Here is a 22,418-nt window from a genome sequence, read left to right as displayed (position 1 = left end):
TCAAACCTACCACCACCCTTGTCAGGAACAAACACCCTACCTCTTCTCCAAGTAGCTCACATTAAAATTAGCTACCAGTTTGAAGAATCCAATGCACAACATGATGTTATGTCTATAATTTCCTCAAGGCGATTTTTAAGTGGAAATGTAATCAGCAAGAATTGAGAAACACTGAAAGGGTGATGAACAATTCTACTCGTGCCTCGTAACATTTTGTAAATGGCATGTAAATGCCGTATTTTGAACAAGTAATTGTTTAGTTACAAAGTTTTTTTCTTGTTTGTTGAAGAAGGAAGTTGAACCAAACCCTGGTTGCCAAGGAATTTCAAGCCTTTTCTGCAGACTAGAATTCAGGACTTTCAACTATTTTCCAAATTAAATATACTAATCACGCTGAAAGAAAATGGACAAAAATATGATCTGCTTTCCCAGAAGTAAGTAAAAAGGTTCTGGGCTTTAAGGATAGGAGGAAAAAAGATTGGATGACTGAGCAGACCTGGAAAAGGATTAAAGAGTGAAAAATAATTAAGGAGGCAATGAACTCCAAAGTATACAGAGAAGGATCGAGAAATAAAGAGTAGTGTTCATAGGGATCAAAGAAATTACGTAGACAATCTGTCCCAACAGGCGGAGGAAGCAGGAAAAAAGAGAAATATTAAAGAACTGTACAAGATCACAAAAGTTCTGTCAAGGAAACAGATGCAGAGAAATTGACCAGTGAGAAGTAAAGATGGTACCCTCCTTACGAACATTGAGGACTAACTGAAACATTGGAAGGAGCACTTCTCTGCAACCCTTAATCGCCCTGTGGATGCTCAGATAGACCAGGGGGAAGAGGAAAATGATAATGATGGTTATGTTGACCCCAGTGTAAGAATTAGGATGGCTGTTCCAACAGTAGGAGAAATTAAGCAAGTTCTGAAAGAGATACATAATGGTAAAGCAGCGGGTGTTGACAACATGCCACCGGAAGTGATGAAAAGTGACATAAACACCATGGCAAATGTTGCAGCCCTTATTTGAGAAGATATGGATAGAGGGAGAGATGCTTAAGGACTGGAGGAGTGGCCTGTTGGTGAAGCTACCAAAAAGAGGGATATATCAAAGCATGACAACTGGATAGGTATAGAACTTCTCTTCATTCCAAGTAAGGTCTTCACTAAAGTTAACCTAAACAGAATTAAGGAACATGTTAACTTGATACTTAGAAGAGAGCACGTAGGATTTTGACCAAATCGCTCTTGTATCAACGATAAAATTGTAACACCTTGCAGATAATTTTGGAACAATGTATCTCGTAGAATGGCCATCTCGTCTCTATACAGTTTTCGTTGACTTTGATATAGCATTTGACTCGGTCAACAGAAAGGCAATGTGGAAGGAAGTGAAACTGGAAAAAGGAATATGAAAGCAGCTTGGACCGACCCAAAAAGGCAGAATATGTGTTATTTATGCATAAACATATGATAGGCCATTAGAGCTACCCTGCCCATTGCACTTGATACATTAATCCTTAGGTTCAGGAAAATGTTATTTTCAGAAACGTGTGACTTGCTACATAATCTTAAAAAGGTTTATTGAACACATTTTTATTACAGATTATTCACATTATTTAATAATAGACTATATACTCCTCACTTTTCATGTGCATAGTTTGAGTCTGTTACTTCCTATTTTGCATTTATTCAGTTTTGAAATTCTGAAGTGATGAATTACCAATTACATATGGTAGCTATTACTGCAAGTCGCTGATCTTGGAGAATAAAGTTGACCCTTTTTTCATTCTCACGTTATTATCAGTTTCCGATTTGTGGGTTAACTGTGAGTTTACTCTTACTTGAGAGTAAATCAATGTTGGTGCACACGGGAATCAAGCCATCAACAGAGGATCTGGAAAGTTAATCATGCCAGATGACTCAACACTGCAAAGCTCATAATGCATTTGTACATACAGTACATTAAGCATCTCTCCGATAACTACAGGAAGCATGTTGAAAATGTGATTCGATGCAATGCACTTTATCTCCATCTCGAAAAGCTGTTTCTGTTCATGATCACTGATGAAAGAGCATATTAACTCCACGCGAACCTTACTCATAATCCTTTAAGCTAAAAGTATCAAATACAAATTTAAATGCAGAAGTATGAAAATTTCATCTCTAGCATATAATTATATAGACAATAGTAAAGTTTCGCCTGTTGATCGCTCCTTGATATATTCTGCACTTGGAGGAATAAGGGCTGTTCATGCTCAAGTTAACTTAATATAAGGTAGCGCCATCCGAAAATTGCCGATCATGCACAAGCGCGTGACGTCTTATGGGAGGATCGGTTATGCTCGGTGCCCCTTCGGTTATGTTCGTTCGGGGCTTGGCCGAAGCAAACGGCCGCTATAATTTCTATGCGAGGTTCAAAGAGGAAAAGTGTTTTATTACTTTGAGGACGCGGAATTATTAATTATCAAAACTTCGGGATGGTATTGAGGCATTCCTTTAATGATTAGTAACATGACTGATTGATTGAGTTGGTGTTTCAACAAGTCCACTTTATGCACAGAAAGGCTAATCGGGACTGGATCTATAGTTTGGGATCCGAACTACTATGTCCCTCCACCGGGTATGGAACCCAGGATTCCTTGATTACAAGGCAACGACGCTACCATTGCGCCATCGGGGAGGCACTAGTAGTAACATAATTGAAAACTCGCAAACGTATTGTTAAAATCCATACTTTTCAAACTTTCTGATCGATGTGTTACAAAGATAGTTGCGCATGTTCTCATTTATCATGTCTTCATTCTATAATCATAGTATACTATAATTTTAACATGCTAAAGAAGAATTGCATGAATGAAAGAGTTAAAGAAGAAATGATCGTTTCATAGATTTATTTTGTTTATTTGTTTCACTCCGCTTTTCTGCCACTTTGGGCTAATCGCGAAGACAAGATAGTAAAATGTCACGTAATTGCCTTCTAACGACAGTAAAGGAAATTACACTTCTTGAATAAAATGTATATTCCGGTTTTATAACATTATGTACACGATATTGAGCATTGTATGAAATAAATGTAATGCCCATTAATGAAGTTTTACTGCTTCATTCAATTTAATATTTCACAAATATAATGTGGATGATTTTGTACCTTTCTACTCAGCGTAAACAATGGATGTCATACTCTCCTTTAATGGAAAAATTTTCTTTAAAACAGTAAGCTCTTTGGGGTGTAGTTGACGAACTATATACTTGTGCCACGAGCTCGGCATATAGAATAGTTTTTCCTGGTTATAGACGCCTAAAATGTATTTGGAAATGTAATAGGAAAATCCAAGTCAAAGTCCAAAAATGAAATTTTACTATTTAACAACTCATACCCTTGTACAGTCCTTCATTGTGATTTCTTGTAACTTATTTGCTACATTTTCATTTATGCTTCATATATATTATCTTAACCTGTTCTAAATGTCACATGTACAAGGGAGAAATATAATTATCAACATTATTAACCTAATGTCAGTGAACATCAAGTTAAATCTAATTAATGATTATCAATTAAATGGACAGAGTTAATAGAAAAACTATTCTCTGAAGAATTAATTATGTCCTTTGAATTCATAATTTGGCCCAAGTTTAGATTGCAGGGTGATAATCTCTTCATTACACACAAAATTGCATGACAAGATTTCGGTACATGTGTACTATATGACTGTATGTATGCCAGAAGTAGATTGCCGTTGTCATGTTAGGGACCTTGTCCACCACAAAGGAATATAAATTATATGGAATTGAAAACAAAAAAATGCAGTAATAGTGGCAACATTCTCCTGACTATACGTGAGCTTACCGTGTTGTCCTTTGCATCTCGCTTTGGCTTCGCTTAATATTATCAATGAGCTAAATTTTCTGTGTGTTCGTAAATCCCTTCCTGTACGCTTGAATTAGTAGGTTAGGTGAATTAGGTTTGATGTTCTTAGCATCCAGTTTCGAGTAGGTTCGGCTAGTTAAGGGTGTTGCATTCGTATTTGTACACTTTCGCTCTTCGCTTGCACGTACACGTATTATAGCTTTTAATATGCAAAACGATTTCACACAACTGTAACTTATCAGCACGGTAACTTGTACAACCTCACTTTGATATCGAAAATTAACATTTTATGGAAATTATAAACTGGACTTGCGTTTTCAAGGTTTGGGGTTTTATTTACAACACAAAGTTTGTAGCACGAAATTCCAATCTTACACTCTACTTCCTCATCCTGCTGTACGTAAAATTTCCGAAAATATGGAACTCAGAGACCCGAGCATAATTAATACAAAATTAAATAAAACAAACTTTTAAACAAATTATTAGTGTAATGTGATTTACAATTAGAGAGAGTTCACACATATTTCATCAATTGCAAAACATCACCTAATATACCTGGCCGGTAACGAAATGAATTCGACACCCATCTTCTTAACGTAGAAAGTCCAGGTAAAGGTATACCAACTGTATTCCTCAAATAAACGTAACATTTTTTTGAAACGGCTCGAAGAGTCAACGCTTTGCTTATATCATCTTTAGTCCATAGGGATTTCGTTTTACCGTGTACTAAGTATTGTATTTGAGTGTCACTGAACACTTTCCCCAAGATATTCGTGAGTTTTCTTATTATATTGTCGGTTAGGTTATGTTGAAGATTTTGAACTTGTTTAGTTTTTTTAGTTAAAGCAAGTTTAACTTATTAATTTCTTTATGTAAACGTGTGTTGTTCTTCTGTAAGTGATGAATAGTGTTTTCCAACAACGAAACATTGCTAGCAGTTTCTGTACCTACGTCTATTTTTATTTTTTTCGGCGACATAGTATTTAGCTTATTTAAGGAACGTTTCCTTATTTCCCACCTTTCGTAGCGTACATCTCCACAGTCTTTATCAGCATATCCTAAAAATGATTCATGTTTTGAAGAGGAAGGTTCAGGAGAATTTGCTACACCACATTCTCTATTATTTTGCACTGAAGTAATATGGTGTCATTTTAGTGATGGCACTGCAGTTGGCTCCAGTACTTTCTTTGTTGGCAAACACAGAAGTTCTGCTCTTAGATCTCGCACATAGTCTTCTTTACAAAAATGGGCACTGCACACTCTCGCATTTTTAATATTAATATTATGTTCTCGATCACAAGCACGAATCCACTGTTTACTTACAAGATTATCACCTGGAAATCTATGATATTTTATATCACTTCCTTTAGTTTTTTGGTTATAATTCTCACAGCTTGTCACTGCACAATTAGGCATGATTATAGGTGGAATGAACAAAACAATCTCATTTCAAGAGAAATAATACAATAAAAATATATCTAATGCAACAAAATCAATAACCTGCTTGTTCCGATTTTTGCGACGTGTTAGTAGCTAAATGTACCCCGCACCAAACTTACTGCACATAGCAACAAGCACCATCAAACCCGATCCTCCCAGATGACGTAATGCATACGTACTTCACATAGCAACGAGCATCCCCTGGTTCATGCTATTAAGCATGAACTTTACGGCATAAAATAGAGCACAAATTTCCCAAGATAACAATTAGATTATTATAGAGATTACATATCATCAGTGGTGTGGGGTGCTAAATCAGGCAGGGGAACAGGTGACCTGCACTTGCCCCCCCCACCACCTCCCATGCCTGTCGTAATATAATGCAGTAGACAAAGTAAAATTCAACCCTTACTGAAATGAACTAAATAAATATGCGATACATGTTACAAATTGTCAGAAGTGACATACATGAAGCACGTTAAAATTATGACAATAGCATTGTTAAAGCAAATATGATATAATGTAAAGAAAACATTAAAAACAAAATTGTTGATGCACAACAAAGAAAAAAAATAATGAAAGCAATTTATGAGTGATCAGAGGAAATAAATGTTTGGTCGAATCCTGTTCATCTCTCTATTTGTATATTACGTTGACATTTTTTTTGTAGAGTTGAGTATACTTGTAATTCAAACGTCCTCAATGAAATAATTACATTCAGATGACCAAATTTTTTCATGACGTCCGCTAGATTTGTAGAAATTGTGACAAAACCCGAACTGTTCCAAACTCCCTTCTCAGGAACAAACAAGGACAACAATAATTTGCCGCTGGAAGAGTATCCAGTTAATCATTTTACAGAGTTGTAGTAACTTCAGGCACGTATCAAGCGGGGGGGGGGGGGGGGGGTCTGGAGCTCGAGACCCCTAGAATGTTTTCGGTTTACACTAGATAAAATGAGATTTTTGTTTCTTGTGGTGTGGAATAAAATAATTTGACGTTAATTTAAGGAGAAATAATTATCGAGGCAAGACGGAGAATGTTCTACGTATAACCCTATTATTGTAAATAGCAGGTATTCAAGGTGGGCATCAGGGGCTCGAGCCTTCCCCCCCTTTTCAGGATATTTTTCTGTTTACACTAGATAAAATTACGTAGGTTTTTGGCTTCTTGAATAATGTGATGATAATTCGAGATAAATAATTATCGAGACAAGACGGAGAATGTTCTATAACCCTGTTATTATTAATAGCGCGTATCCAAGGTGGGGATTGGGCGGCTCGAGGGGACCCCCCCACCAGGATTTTTTTCAGTTTACACTACATAAAATTAGGTTTTTGTCTTCTTGAATGATGTGACGATAATTTAAGGACAGAAATACTTATCAAGGCAAGACAGAGAATGTTCTATAATCCTGTTTTTGATAATATTGCACGTAAACTTTTCTTGCTCTTTCGGTGTTGTCGCAGCGAACTTAACACTATGTAGAGACTTGTCAGCATTTGGAAGCTGCACAACAAAAGTAGCGCCACACGTAGGGCGATTCGTTGTAATTTTTAATCTGTGGAAGGCGCGAGAAGAAACGTTATTGAATAAGAGAAGGAGTCGAACTACTGGCAATATTAACGAATAGTTTTTATATATCCTCATTATATAGAATATAATGAAGGTATAAATACGCGGCTTCAATTTCGCGGTTGATCTATACAACAGAATCTTTTAATAAGACTTCAGAGGTAAGTGTGGCAATTCATGCAGTCGATTAGTGATCAGTCAGTGTCCATTGGTTGGTTTATAAGATCTAGTGATTCGAAAATGAAAAGGACTAAATACCATAAAGTAACAAAGTCTACTACTAGTTCTAGTTCGGGTCCAAAGCTGAAGACATTGACGACAGCGGAACTTCCGGAGCATAAGAGCTGCAAACATAACATGGGAGGACAAGACACATTAGTGGTGTTCAGGCTCAAATCAGAGTGAAATATTCGAGAACTGTCAGCGTCCAGTTTGCAGCCCATAGTTTGAATTTCGTGTTGTCGAGTGGATTGTGCATCCCGTGCATGTGTAACAGCTTCGTAAAAACACTTCTGATACATAGATGTTTTGATGCCTGATGAGAAGAAATGGACAAACACACATACTGAGATGGTTCCGTTACAGCATGGAAACAGAGGAGTTGATAGGTAGAAAGTGTTCCAATTTCACGTTCTGATGAAAATGACAGCCTTAAACAGTGGCAACGATTTAGGGGATAGTTGATCCCCATTTTTTGCCTGCACTATCACACTATGGCCTCTTAATGCTAAGCCTTGTCTACCCCCGTTTTGGCACCCAATTGTCACGACTGGCCTTAAACATACAATTCCGCAGTTCTATCTATAGCCCTTTAAAAAATTGTGTTCAGCCCCCCCCCCCCCCACCCCCTGAAAGGAATTCCTGGATACGTGCCTGAGTAACTTGTTTGAAAATGCCTTGTGTATGATTTCGTTTTAGCCTTTAATCCAGTTAGGATATTATTGGTTTGCTGTCTTTTCTGTAAAGTTCAATTAACTAATAGCTTTCGTCTTCGTCTTCAGCCGGTCGATCATACAACATTCGCAACCCTACGCTCGCAACATTCGCTTTCTTGTCCTGCCGCTGCGTGCATCTTGGGCCTTGGCTTGGGGCTGGTGGAACAGATGGATGCGAGCTGTTCCCTTGGCAGCTATTTTGCAGCGTTTAGCCAAAGCATTTAGCAGACGCTTAGACTATAGAACATTTTTCCAGTTCGTTATGAATGACAGACGAAATTTTGCAATGAACTTAGGAAAATATGGACTTACTACACTCAAAACTATCACTACGACGCAATTAAACTTTAGCACATAGCAAGAATTCGAAGGAAAAGGAATTCGCTATGTCTCTCGCAGGGAACAGCTAGAGAGTTCAACTTCCGTGGTGAGGATCGTTTATCTTCGCGCGTGGTCGGAAATACTCAGCATCAGGCCTGTTCCCTCTGTTCCATGGAGGGACCGCCACTGCATATCATTAGAAGTTACTCAAAACAACGAACATTAATATCGAATTTACTTAATTTAGCTAATATCAGACTAATTATCAAGATTATGAAACCAAACAAAAAGCTCAAGTGGTGGTGATGTTTTAGGCGATTAGCGATATGGTTGGTAAAGCGAGGTGTTTGTCCCAAGTATTGGTCTTTCATTAGATATTAATTTCGGCTTTTTATAGCTAAAATTAATCGAACCCCCTTTCACTTTGCTGAGGGGGAATCTGAACTTGTTTCTGGATTTAATGTTGAATATAGTGCTGGTGGGTTTGCCCTAAATTGATCGGGACCACTGCTATCTCAACACGATAATCTGCATCTATACCTTTAGTAATTTCTTCTATCAGCTTGTCGACAGTTTCATTTCTTAAAACTTTACTCATTAGAAGTTTGTGCAATACATTTTATGCAGCTAGGGTAGCTGAATCGATAACTGAGCCATAAATGATGTGCGATATTCCAATACAAGAACTGCATTGCATGCTAAGTGATGAAAATAATCCAGACTTTCTTAAAATACTACTCCTGCTCTCTCATACTCACTGTACTTGGAGTGTTTTAAAGTCTACTTTTTGCATAGAAGGTTAATTGGGGCTGGACCAACAATTTAAAGTTGGATCTGAACCACTTTATTGCATCCAATGGATATGGAAGACTGGACCTTTTCATTGCATGGTAAGGATGTTACTACTATGCCACGAAGTTGGCCCCAAAATGCAAAGAGGATGGTAAACTTACAACAGAAGCATCTTCATGATTACATGGTCCTGACAACAGAGACGTTTCATTCAATGGAACCTAAAGAGAAAATACTTAATGACCAAATTTTAAATTTAAGAGATCTATGCAGCTTGATCCGAATAAATGCGTATCCTTGTATTTGAAGATGGATGGAATTCATGTACATTTCAAGAAATGTCAAAAGTCAAATTTAGCAAAAATCCATACAAACTAGTTCATAGTGATTATTTTAGGTTGTGTGGCACATTATTCTCAACATATTTCTTGGGGGGAAAAAATATACACGTGATGTATGAAGCTATTATGGCTCATTACATTGTATATTTATAGCTTACAATTGCACACACACCATCAGACTATGTGTTAAACTCTCAGAAAAACATCAAAAGTCATTATGTTGTGCATGGTTGCATAACAAATTGTTCTTGAAAATTTCAAATGAAAGGGAGTGAAAAGGCATTGCATTTTGTTACAAATACTTAATTGAAACATGCTAACTTTGGTGTATTCTTAATCATATGCCTACAGAGAATTTAAATATATATTGTCTAAAGACAGAGATTATTCTGAAAAGAATCAATGTGACATTCTTCTTTACAGATTTCAATATGGAAACATCTCGGGACAAAGTAATCATAACAAGAACAGTTTTATTTGGTTTTCCTGGATACACACTGAAATTCCGTCCTTCTTGAATGACTGTCACATGGCTCTGCAATGACACAATATATTTGTCGCTTGATTTCTTCTTTCTTTTCTGTTTTACAATAAATTTCTTGTTTCAAAATTTCTCTGAGAGGCAGAATAGAAGTGATAGAACTGTTGATAGTTAAATTATACAGAAATAATGCATCATCAATTTTTTTACCTGAGCATTGTTACAAGTTTGCTTTTTAATATGCTTCACTGTGTACACAGCAGTTTGCAGGTGAACTAGCTACCATTTCTTACAATGCAGCTATTTAAAAAAATACATGATGTCAATAATTGCAACCAAGGTCATCCTGGAATATCTTTAAGTAGTACAAATAATAAAGCTTGAAAATTAGCTTTTTTAACCAGTTGCTTTGGTATAGCAATATTTAACCCTAGACCACTAGTGTACATAAAATGTACGTGTGGTTTGCCTTTAATTCCCTTCCTTACCTCCTACCTCTCACCTACTCACACCTCCACTAAGCAGTGCATCGAGCAGTTTTCAGTTGTAAGGCAGCATTGTGGTACATCTTGATTTTGTTTGTTATGTTGTGCACTGTACGCTAATTTTATGTAGCTCTAGTAAAACGAAAAAATCTTTCACATAATTTTGACATTGGGAAATTTGACTTGGGTAGTTAATTTTCAAAAAAGAAAAAAATAGAAGCATGAACTATTTTGTTGATATTTAAACTACCTTCGTTCCTTTTTATGTTATGTTATGAATATTATTATTTTTTTATTTTTTATTTTGTTGAAACTTTTTGTCTTCATTCTTAATGTATGCACAGGCTTGTCAATCAAGACATTCTCTTAAAAAAATCTACATTTAAAATAAAAAAACAACATGTTTATACATTTTAAAATGAAGAAGATAGCCCCAATATAAGGAAAACAAACAAAATAATGTTCAAAAACAATTGTCATTTTGTTTTCATGATGTACAGGTTGTGTTGAAAATCGATTGCATCATATACGTAAAATTTACTTAACGCTAGTTACACTAATAAGGGAACATGCTAGTGTTTGAGGGTTAAATTGCAAATCTTCCAGTCTTTGCCTTCAGGTGGAGTCTTGACTGGTCGACACCCTGGAATACAGATTAAAATTCACCATGTGTCATGCAAAGTAAACTAATTTCACTAAATATAAAAACTAATTATGTTCATGGGCAGTGACCAGAATGGTACATATTAAAAGTAGCTTCGCTACAGATACAGCTACATTTACCAAACATTATGCTACTCCTGTTCACTACTTGCTACTTTTATGCTACATCTGAATAAAAAACATAAAACAACCATATAGACATTCAAAAGAAGCATACCCAAATAAATGATTACAACTACACACGAACTAATTTTGGTAGGATTATTTATGTTTACATATCAACATATTTTTCTTGACAATAAATATTTCATTTTCTAATAAACAGATACGTCTTACCATTTGTGCAGATTTTAATAATGAAATAATGGAAGAAGGAGCAATAATTAGAGGGTAAAATATGTTTTATAATGATCATTTTTTAATTAAATGTTCATGCTGCCCACATGGAAGATTAATGAAACGAGGTTTTACACACGTGTGTGTTCTCATTAAGTCAGATATTTCTGTTAATTAAAAATTAATTATATGTATTAAACTTAACTATACATAATGTGTTGTGCAAAAGGGAAATAACATAAAATGTGATATTTATCAATTTTATCTTCTTTGCTCCTAAATGGAATATTACTTGCATGCTTGATGCTTGCTCGAACCTCGAGGATAGCTGGGGGATGCTTGTATGGCAGTGGTACCCAAAGTGTGCGCTAAGGTATCGTGACTCGCTTACAGGGACAACATGAAATGTTCCAATATTTTCACTGAAATGACACTTAGTTGTTAGTCTACATGGCTTTAGGACTTTTTACATGTAAAATATTTCTGAATTTGAAATATGTGTTTATTTTTTAACTTAAGGCAAGCAACCTAATCACACTAACTGAGCATTGCCTATTGTAGATAGCAGGGTTGGCATTTTGCCAGGTTTTTTTTTCTTCAAAAAACCCAGGCATGATTAAAAATATATATTCTAAAAGTAAAATACATTTTTCACCTAGTAGTAATGTATCGTAACATTCAATTTGTATTGCTTTATACCCTCTCTCAGTTATCTCTGGAGCAGGGAAACAAACAAGTCTCTGCGCAAGTAGTGGTGCAAGACCCCTGCACCAATGAACACATGCGAGGGAGGGGAAAGGGACTGCAGTTACCAACCTGCACAGAAGTATGTACTGCTTCGCTCTGCGCATTCAATTTCCTCCCCTACTCTGATGCTATGTGCAGCCTTGCTCCAGAGTAACTGGGTCACGGAATAGTTGACTGAATCCAAAGATATTTAACATTTCTGTTAACATATTCTTTCTAAAACATTTGTCCAACAGTTTGATTCTACTCTTCCTGGAGGGTGTAATAGTCTTCCTGGAGACAAGATGCTTTGTGATCAGTTTTCAGGATTGCATTTCCTGAGGAAGCAAATACTTTGGTGTGTCCGACAATGAGACTACTGGGCGAGGGGGAGGGGTACAAAGTATGTTATAACCAGTGATTTTTTTCCCAGTCAAATGGTACTCCATACTGGCACCTAATTATAGATGAGGACTACAACCAGGTCGTGGTGGTATTAAGCGGTATGCAACCACAGCGGAGAATTGTTATTTTGACAAAATCCTGTTTCCCTAGCTGGCTGCTTTTGGGAGGGCTATTTGACCGTGCGTTCCTTTGCAGGTAGGTCACTGCCGTAAAGGCGGTCTCCGTGCCGATTCCTGGCCCGGTGCACTTATTCAAACATTTTATTCCAACAAGAGAAATGCCTACAATGCTAGGTCCTGGGGGTTTGAATCCTGGCCTGGGCATGAGCATTCTCTGTATGTCCCTTCATCAACTTCAGCATATCATCACTCATTCTCATCTTTGCGATTAGCCAAATGTGGCAGAAAAGAGAAGTAAAATACACCAAATCAATCATGTGGCAGAAAAGAGAAGTAAAATAAACCAAATCAATCAATGAAACAAACCAGAGAAATGCATATGTGTGTGTGTGTGTGTGTGTGTGTGTGTGTGTGTAGGTATACTTGGATTGTTTATGAACATAACACTATTCTGAGTAGTTGTTATGACGAACACATGAACAAGCAACACAGTAACATAACAAATCTACTTGAATAGTGCCAAAACCATTCTTCCCAGAAAAAAACAACAACAATAAATGTAACTTTTTTACAGTAAGACTTTTAATTCTAAGAATCAGGTTTGTAACTTTCTTCCCCCTGCCATGGATACTCACATTTAAGAATGTTAACGTATATGATTTTTCAAGATGCAGCACATTTTAGTAAATACTCTTAGTGAATATTCCATTCTGAACTTCAGTCTACGAAACAAATTATTTCGTGAATGCAGTGTTGTGCATATGGTGGAATGAATTATGCTACAAAAGCTACAAACAACACATTTTTTATCTAGTTTATTTCATATGCCATAGACCATTAAATAATCCAAAAATACTATGGAATACAATGTTTTAAATCTGCTTCAATACAATTTGTTCACAGTTGTGTTTCCCATTATTTTCCTGCATGTTTCAAGCATAAATATCTCCTCCACATATTAACCATGACAAATTATAAGTTTGCCATATTTAATTGTCTGATTGATTTTGTCCAAATGGAATACCTTATACATCCTCCAAAATGTCTTGCTGCTATGAAAATGGCAATTCCCATGGTGAAAACATTGGTGACCTCCAATTTGGTTCCCAGCCCTCCCCAAGCATGCACTACATTTCAAAACATTTATTGACAAACTATAGCTTAAGTGATACCATAAAATTCTTAAAACAGTTTCTTTTCTGAAAATGTGGTATAGGAATTTGAAAGTGTCATCACAATTTGGATTCTACTTCAGCATATGAAAAATAATTTTATATCTAAAATTTTGAAATGCTTTGAACAAATGCAAATGCAAAATCATTCCCGATTAATTTCAGCTAAAAACCTCTAAATTTGCTGCAGTTATCATGGTCTCAAAGTTGGTGACTTACCTCCACCCTTCCTAAAATACACACTATATTACAGAGTTTTTATTAAAAACATAAAACTCGAGTGATGTCGTAACATTGCTGAGACTTGTGTTTCTTAATCTACGAAAATATAACCTAGTCAAACATGAGCATAATTTAAAGTTCTTGCAAGACATGGGGCACATTGAGTAGACAGATCATTCACTTGACGCTGTGTGCTCATTCATCAAATATCAGTGCCTTTGAATAATCTATGATCAATGTGGCTGCATCGAGTGGACAAGATTTCGGTGTTTGAAAAGCTGTTGATTATGGAAATAGCAGATGTGGACAAAACTGTCGAAATTTTCATTTTCATACCCTTGACCAACTTTCAAAAGTACGGTGTATATTTGGAATAAACAACACTTTCATTTTAACACAATTGAAAAACTGGAATATTATATTACCTTCTGTTACTTGAACTTCCTCTGTAATTACGCTGTATTCCAAGCCATTAATCATAAATACTTCCTCATTGGCCACCATCCTCCACACAGTTATCCTCTTCTTACTCTTTGCCTCACGAGATCGAAACACAGAAATGCTATATTCTGTCTGTGGCGAGCCGAGCAAGGTTAAGTTCACTCGACAATCAAGTAAGCAATGCTCGACGTGCAACACTTATTTGGCTGTCATGTAGGTGAACGATCACGTTCCTCGCTGAGCGCTCAGATACTTGACACACCCATGTTAAACCGGTCTGTCGTCTACTATCAATAAATATGATGACCAATTTTTCTCAAATACAATGTGAGACCAATCCTTAAAGTTATCTTACAACTATAAAAAATGAAACTCAAAAGCTTTGCATTTATCAAAAATTCAACACTTGTGATTTTACCACCTCTCCTCTCCTAATCTATGAAATATTATTTTCAACATTTTACTGCAAAATTTTGAACCAATGAAATCTCTAGAATGACTCAGTTTAATATTGTAGATCATAGCATAGAGCCTCCAACATGGGAAAAACCAGTTTTTCATCCACCATCTTCAAACAAATTGTCCAATTTTGCTCACGTTTTCTAGATGCAGAAATAATTTTACCTAAATCATTCTAAATTTACAGCAGTTATCATGGTCATTATATTGATGACTTTTCCCTCTCTGCCCATCCACCCTAACTCATGCTCCCCCTAAATCATGCATCGTATTTTAATAATTTTATTGTCAAATTATAGTGCATTACTGTAAGTTTCATGCACAAAGCTGAAATTGTGGTAGATTATGTAGGTTCACAACTTGCAAGGATATATAGGCTCCAAATCAAACATAAATAACATTTTACTGCATAGGCAAGCAACCCATTACGATAAGAAATGAGAAAAATCAGTTAAAGAGTGTTCCGATTTAATTATGCCACAATTAATGACATTTCAATAAAATGCACTAAATTCTCCCTTGTAATGCTTTCACCTGCTCATCACATGTAATGCTTTCACCTGCTCATCACAGGTGAAACTATGATGTGCCACTATGGTTTTCCCCACATAAGGGACTGATAACAAAGTTCTCCCACATTTCAATATTATAAGCTTTGTTCATCTATGCTGCATGAATCAATGCAAACGTTTTATCTAAAAAATTCTGATACTACTTCTTTTTTGTTTCTTGGATATATAGGGTGAGGCAGTCAAACGGGAAGATTTAAAAAATTCACAAAAAATAGAGAGAGCAAATATTATTCATTTTTTGAACAAGAATGTACTGTACACGAGTTGAAATTACTAGTGTACCTGAAAAATGTTCATTTTTTGAATATGGTTCAGTAAGATGGCATCCTTGGTGTTGCACACATTGTTGGATTCTCAGAGTAAATCTGCCCATGATGCTTCGTAGCATCTCACGGAATGTTGTGGATCCCTTGCCGAATTCGAAATGTGAGTCTAAGCACATCCATAGACACTCTGGCAGTATAGCTAGTTGCAGCATCTTGCTGGAAGAGTGTTTCTTCATCTGAGTCATAATCATCGAGGGCAGGCAGGAAAAAGGTTACCAATATGTCAGCATAACGTCCAGCGTTTACAGTCACCGTGTTACCGCTCAAGGTCATGCCCCCACTCTCTTAACCCCCAACCACGCCTGCCAGCCATTCCTGAAATCTTTCAGTTTGATTGCCTCTCGCAACATCATGGGCGGATTTACTCTGAGACTCCGAGGTCTCCCCAATGGCGCAGTGGTAGCGTCGTTGCCTTGTAATCAAGGGGTCCCGGGTTTGATACCCGGTGGAGCCACATAGTGGTTCGGATACCACTTTAAACTGTAGGTCCAGTCCCGATTAGCCTTACTGTGCAAAAAGAGGACTTAAAACACCAATTCAATCAATCAATCTGAGACTCCGACAATGTGTGCAACACCAAGGATGCCATCTTACTGACACATATCCAAGAAATGAATATTTTTCAGGTACACTAGTAATTTCAACTCATGTACAGTACATTCATGTTCAAAAAAATAAATAATATTTGCTCTCTTTGCTTTTGTGAATTTTTTAAATCTTCCCGTTTGACTGCCTACCCCTTTATAATCTTGTGTTAAAAGTACATTTTTGCCATGATCTGAGGAAAATAGCCTGAAAAAAAAAAACACTATGACTTGAACTACATTCATTATTTTTAGCATTATAAGCTCTGCTAGGCCTTTTCTTTACAAGTTTTCCAAATTTTTTTAGCAATCTTAGAACCTCACAAGTATTTAAAGCAATAACTTACAACATTTTCTGATAAAAAAACAACAACACTTTTTGACTGGGTTTTGTGGTGGGTTTTTCTGGAGAAAAAAAAAACACATAGAGAAAACTGGGCTGGGCCCACCCTGGTAGATAGGCCTACATTTTGACTTAGGCGCCACAGAAAAATTTTGAAACCCTAAGGGTGCTGTGAAACAAAAAAAGTTTGAGAAACCCTGTTCTATGGTATAAATGAGAAACAGGTGGAGTGATGCTTTACGTAAATTTTCCTCTCAGGGATGCTTCCCTGAAGACATAGTGGAAATTTTGTCATATTGTAATCAAAGGTTCAATACCCGGCGGAGGGACATAGTGGTTTGGATCCAGTCTCGATTAACTTATATTTGCATAAAGTGGACTCTAAACAAAAACTAGGATAGACCTACTGCTCCTCCATTCCCTACACTGCTCATGATTCATCATTCTTCCTCATTCTCACAATTAGCCAAAAGTGACAGAAAATGACTCTAGATAAGAGAATTACTAAATAAACCATTCATCCTCATTGTCATGATTAGCGAGTCACAAAGAAACAATGTAAAAGTAGGATAAATACATAAATTTGGAAACTATATTATATTAGAAAGAAAATTGTCATTTCTGCAGAAAAGTCAATAACTTGTACATTCTTTTCACAATATCATGAAATATATTGAGGAAACTGTTGTGTAAACCAGAGTTCTAAACTTACTGCAATTTTACAATTTTGAACAAATATTATGATGAAAATAATTGTAATTTCACAAAATGTATGTCTATCATTCTTGTAACAATCATTTCTTGCTGGTGAGATCCTATGTACTGACAATGATCAATGCTGTTAACATACTGATCCATTGATTGCTAGCACTATTGCTTTGTCATTGTAGCGGAAAATGGATTGCTCGTTTTTGCACTGTAAGTTGTGTTTTACACAGTAATTAATGACATTCTTACACCATGGATATGTTCTGGGGGTCTCGCAAATGAGGCATGTCACCCCCAAAATAGCGATGAAGATAAAAAAAAGTAGCGTTAGACGGAATATATTCATGTATGTCAGTTAGTTAGTTGTCTGGATGAAAGAATTATTCAGATACTAATGAAATAAATTATGTGGATAACTATAATCTGTGATATGAAGATATTTATAATCTAGAGTATCTGCATTTCCATGTAATAGACTTTGTCTTTACAAACCTCGTGCAAAAGTAAGCATTATTGCAGATTTTTTTTTTTTTTACGCTGTTGCCATATTCAAAATTTACTTCAAAATATTGAGAAGAAATGTAGCTGTAGTGAAATTTTTGCTACAACTACAGTAATTTGGTAGCTTTGCTACAGCTACAATTTTCAAAATGTAGTGCTGCTACAGCTAAGAACTTTGTAGCTAGCTACAGTAGCACAGATACAAGTATGGCGCTACTTCCGACCACTGTCCATGGGGAAATTATAAGTTATGCTGTGCAATATGACATCAAACTTGATGCAATCAGCATAACATGTTGATTTTCATTTTCCCCAAGGCATAGGTCTCTGTTTGTAAGTTCCATTCATCAGTTTCATTTAATGACAATTCATTCTTGCGGTTAACCTAAAGAGCTGGAAAGCAATGAAAAAAAAAAAAAAAAAAGGAAATACACAAATTGAATGATTTTTTAAACTCTATTCTCTGCCACTTTGGCTAATCACAAAAATTAGGTTCAGTAATGGTGCACTGATGAAGGGACACTCACAAAGAAAACCGATGGCCAGCCAGAATTTCAACTCAGGACCTCTGGAATCGCAGCATGCAGGTACATAATAATTACTTGAAAAGACTGCACTCAATACTGCCAGTATCTGTATTGGTATTTTTGTTATTTAGCATAGTTTTTCTCCCCACTTTTGACTATTACAAGAATGAGGATGAGTGAATAGATGAAATTGGACAATGGACATTTACAAGGAACACCCATATCTGACATGGAATTTCAACCTGAAACCTTTGGTGAGTCCAAAACTCAAGTGTGTCTGGCCAACAACCCAGGCCTCATGTCTTACACTATCACCACATGTATTGTACAGTAGTTTGTATCTTACTTAGAACTGTACATTCAACCACATTCAGCTGACTTAAGCATAAAGGAGACTTCAAGCATTTAAAAATTATAAAAGTATGTAGTTCGACTTACATTAGTCTGAAAACAAGTCAAAGATTTGACTAATAATGAACATTTTCATAAATCTTTCTCCTCACCCCTTTCACCCTTTCAAATAATGTTTTTGGCAAAGTAACATTTTGTCGTCATTTCAGTACATTCTACACATTAAACTCCACTAAAAAAAGAGAGATAAAATCAACTGCAATAATTATCGTGGAATTTCTCTACTCTCAACATCATATAAAATATTATCTAACATTCTTTTAAGAAGACTAACCCCATATGCTAGTGAAATTATAGGTGATTATTAATGTGGATTTAAACCTAACAGATCAACTACAGATCAAATTTTTTGCATCAGACAGACACTTGAGAAAAAGTGTGAATATAATCAAAATGTCTATCAGCTACTCATTGACTTTAAAAAGCAAATGATTCGGTTAAATTATATAATATATTAGTTAATGTGATAAAAGCAGTGGTCGGAAGTAGCGCGCTACTGTAGCTAGCTACAAAATTTGTAGCGGTAGCTGTAGCAGCGCTACATTTTGAAAATTGTAGCTGTAGCGAAGCTACAAAATTCTTTCGCTAAAGCTACATTTCTTCTCTGCATTATGAGGAAACTTTTAAAAGTGACCACAGTGTTAAAAAAAAATGACAATAATGCTTACTTTTGGAGGAGGTTCATAAAGACAGTCAATTACATGGAAATACTTATAATCTAGATTATAAATATCGTGATATCGCAGATTATAGGTATTTGCGTAATATATTTCATTAGTATAGAATAAATCTAATATTCAGATAACTAAACTGAACTGGCATACATATGAATATATTCTGGCTAACGGCTACGTTTTGTTTTAGCTGCATCGCTATTTTGGTGAGAAACATGCCTAGTTTGCTGCAACCCTAAAAAAAAAAGGCCTCATTTGCGCCACCCCAGGAACAAATTCTGTTGATATCCATGGTGTAAGAGGCAGGTAAATGTCATTAATCTCTGTGTAAAACACAACTTGCAGTGCAAAAACGAGCGATCCAGTCTCCACTACAATGACAAAGCAATAGTGCCAGCAATCAATGGTTCAGCATTAATCATTGTTAGCATATAGGATCTCACCAGCAAGACATTATTGTTACAAGAATGATAGAAATACACTTTCTGGAATTACAATTATTTTCGATATAATATTTTTTCAGAAATTTTAAAATTGCAATACGTTTACAACACTCGAGTTTACACACCACTTTCCTCAATATATTTTATGATATTGTAAATAGTATGTACGAGATATTGACTTTTCTGCAGAAACTATAATTTTCTTTAGTTAATATAGTTTCCAAATGTATGTAATTCTTCTACTTTTACGTCTCTTTTCTGTACCTTTTGCTAATCATGGCAATGAGGATGAATGGTTTATTTTGTTATTATCTTATCTAGAGTCGCTTTCTGCCACTTTTGGCTAATTGTGAGAATGAGGAAGAATGGTGAATGATGATGATGAGCAGTGTGGGGAATGGAGGAGCAGGAGGATCCATCCTCCCAACTAGGTGTGCTTCCTAGTTTTAGTTTTGAGTCCACTTTATGCACAGAGACAAGCTAATCCAGACTGGATCTGAACCACTAGTGCCTCCGCCAGGTATCTAACCTGGAGTCCCTTTGATTACAAGGTGACAAAGTTTCCACTGTGCCTTCAGGAAAGCATTCCCAACAGGAAACTTACATAAAGCATATCTCCACCTGCCGCTCATTTAGCTATACCAAAGAAGCACCCCCCAGCTATCCGCAAAGTTAGAGCAAACATCTAACGAATTACGCTCGTATAACGATCTACGATCATATTTTCCAGTAAGTACAACTATCATACTAGGGGCTTCTTTTGAATATCCATGTGCTTGTTTCAAGTTTTTTCTTATGCAGAAGTAGCGCAAAAGTAGCGAAGTAGCTAGTAGCTCACATGAGTAGCGTAGCGAGCTACCTTTTAGTAAATGTAGTTGTAGCTGTAGCGAAGCTACACTTTTGGGCAAGTAGCGGTAGCTGTAGCGAAGCTACTTTTAAAATGTAGCATTCAGATCACTGGATAAAAGTATGCAACAGTGAAACAGAAAGTAAAATTTGTGTGGGTATTAATGTGTATCACAAATTTACAATTCATGAAGGTTAAAACAAGGTGATGCATTATATCAATTGTTCTTTAATTTTGCCTTAGAATATGCTGTTAGGAAGGTAAAAGAAACGAATGAAGGACTAAAATTAAACGGTAAGACTCAGTTGTTAGCATACGAAGATGATGTAGACTTACTAGGAGATGATGTAAATACAATTAAGAATAATGCTAAAATATTTTTCAAAGCAGCTAAACAGATAGGTTTGGAAGTTAGCAAAGAGAAAACTAAATATATGCTTACAGGCCGAAACCAAGTGTTAGGTAATAATCAAAATCTAATTATTGATAACAACTCATTTGATTTGATTTGATTGATTGATTTAGTTTATTTTACTTCGTGTTTTGTGCCTCTTGGCTAATTTGCGAAGATGGGGATGAGTGATGAAATTGAGGAATGGACATTCACAAACAACCAAGCCCGAGCGGGATTCGAACCCGAGACCCTTGGCATCACAGTGCAATGTGCTAAAACAACTCATTTGAACCAGTTTCCAAAGTTAATATAAAATACACAAATATCATACAAATACTACTGTTTTTTTTTTTCTATATGTTCAAGTGTTAATTGACTGCTACCGACATTATCCCTTACTGCACACTCCATCCTACTTTTGATGATACAGATATTTATATCATACAAGAAAAAAATGCACAATATGCAATCACATTATACATTCTACCCCCAGCCAAAGCAATAAAACTACCATTCATTGCCCAAAATTTGGGATCAGAAGGAATGTGGATAATGATGCTAAAGCCACAGATTTCTGTCTAAATGGGAGGTGACAACAGATATTAGAAGGTACAGATAAAGAAGCTCCCGTATCAAAAAAGTTTCTAAACTCTAGAGAATCTTCTAAATACTTGCTTACTTAAACTTTGGCTCATAAACAAGATGAATGAAAGTAATAACTGCTGTTCCTGTGAATTTATCCTTCACCAAGTTGTGAGCAAAATAATATCTGCTGTGTACAATTTTACCCTTCATTGCAAACAAATTACATAAAATAGTTTTACCAAATGTCAAGGGGGCTGAAGGCAGTGCCAAAGGGAACTCAGCTCCCCAGCCCAACATAAAGTTCAGGGAAAAGTGGATCCAATGTGGAGGAGTCTTGATCAGCTTTTGAGAAATTGCAAAGGTTACAGCGTTTTCTGCTTTACCATAATGATAGCAAGTAGGACAGTTCTAATTATTTTAGAAAAGGCAATAAATAAAGCCATGTCTATAAATTAACGAACATATTAAAAAATGACCACAAGATGCACTTATCGTGAATATTTTGAAAATGTTATGTATTAGCAGTTATCTTGTAATTTCATAACTATTATGTAAGATTTGAGTCTAGGCTGGTGAAGTTATAACAATAAGAAGTACAATTCAAGGTTGGAATCATAGTAAAATTATACTGAATATATCGGTATCAGTTCAAAGTGAAATTGGCTCAGTCATAAAATAAATGAGCAAAAAAAAAAAAAAGAACAACAAGAAAAAATTGAACTGAAA

At 35.9% G+C, this 22,418-nt stretch overlaps 1 protein-coding gene across 1 annotated transcript in view; it reads right to left on the bottom strand.

Moving 5' to 3' along the window:
- Positions 1-1,796: 1,796 nt before the first annotated feature.
- Positions 1,797-22,418, bottom strand: part of LOC145986906 (uncharacterized) — a 60,685-nt gene continuing 40,063 nt past the window's right edge. The window contains exon 4 of the mRNA XM_083121373.1: positions 1,797-1,890. Within this exon, the coding sequence (XP_082977499.1) occupies positions 1,797-1,890 (94 nt within the window). The remainder of the gene's footprint in view (positions 1,891-22,418) is intronic.

The sequence above is a fragment of the Lepisma saccharinum genome, chromosome 4 (genome assembly GCF_977018435.1).
Source record: "Lepisma saccharinum chromosome 4, izLepSacc3.1, whole genome shotgun sequence".
Classification (NCBI taxonomy): Eukaryota; Metazoa; Arthropoda; class Insecta; order Zygentoma; family Lepismatidae; genus Lepisma; species Lepisma saccharinum.
Note: the sequence above shows the minus strand (reverse complement) of the source record. Positions and strands in the feature narration are given on the sequence as shown.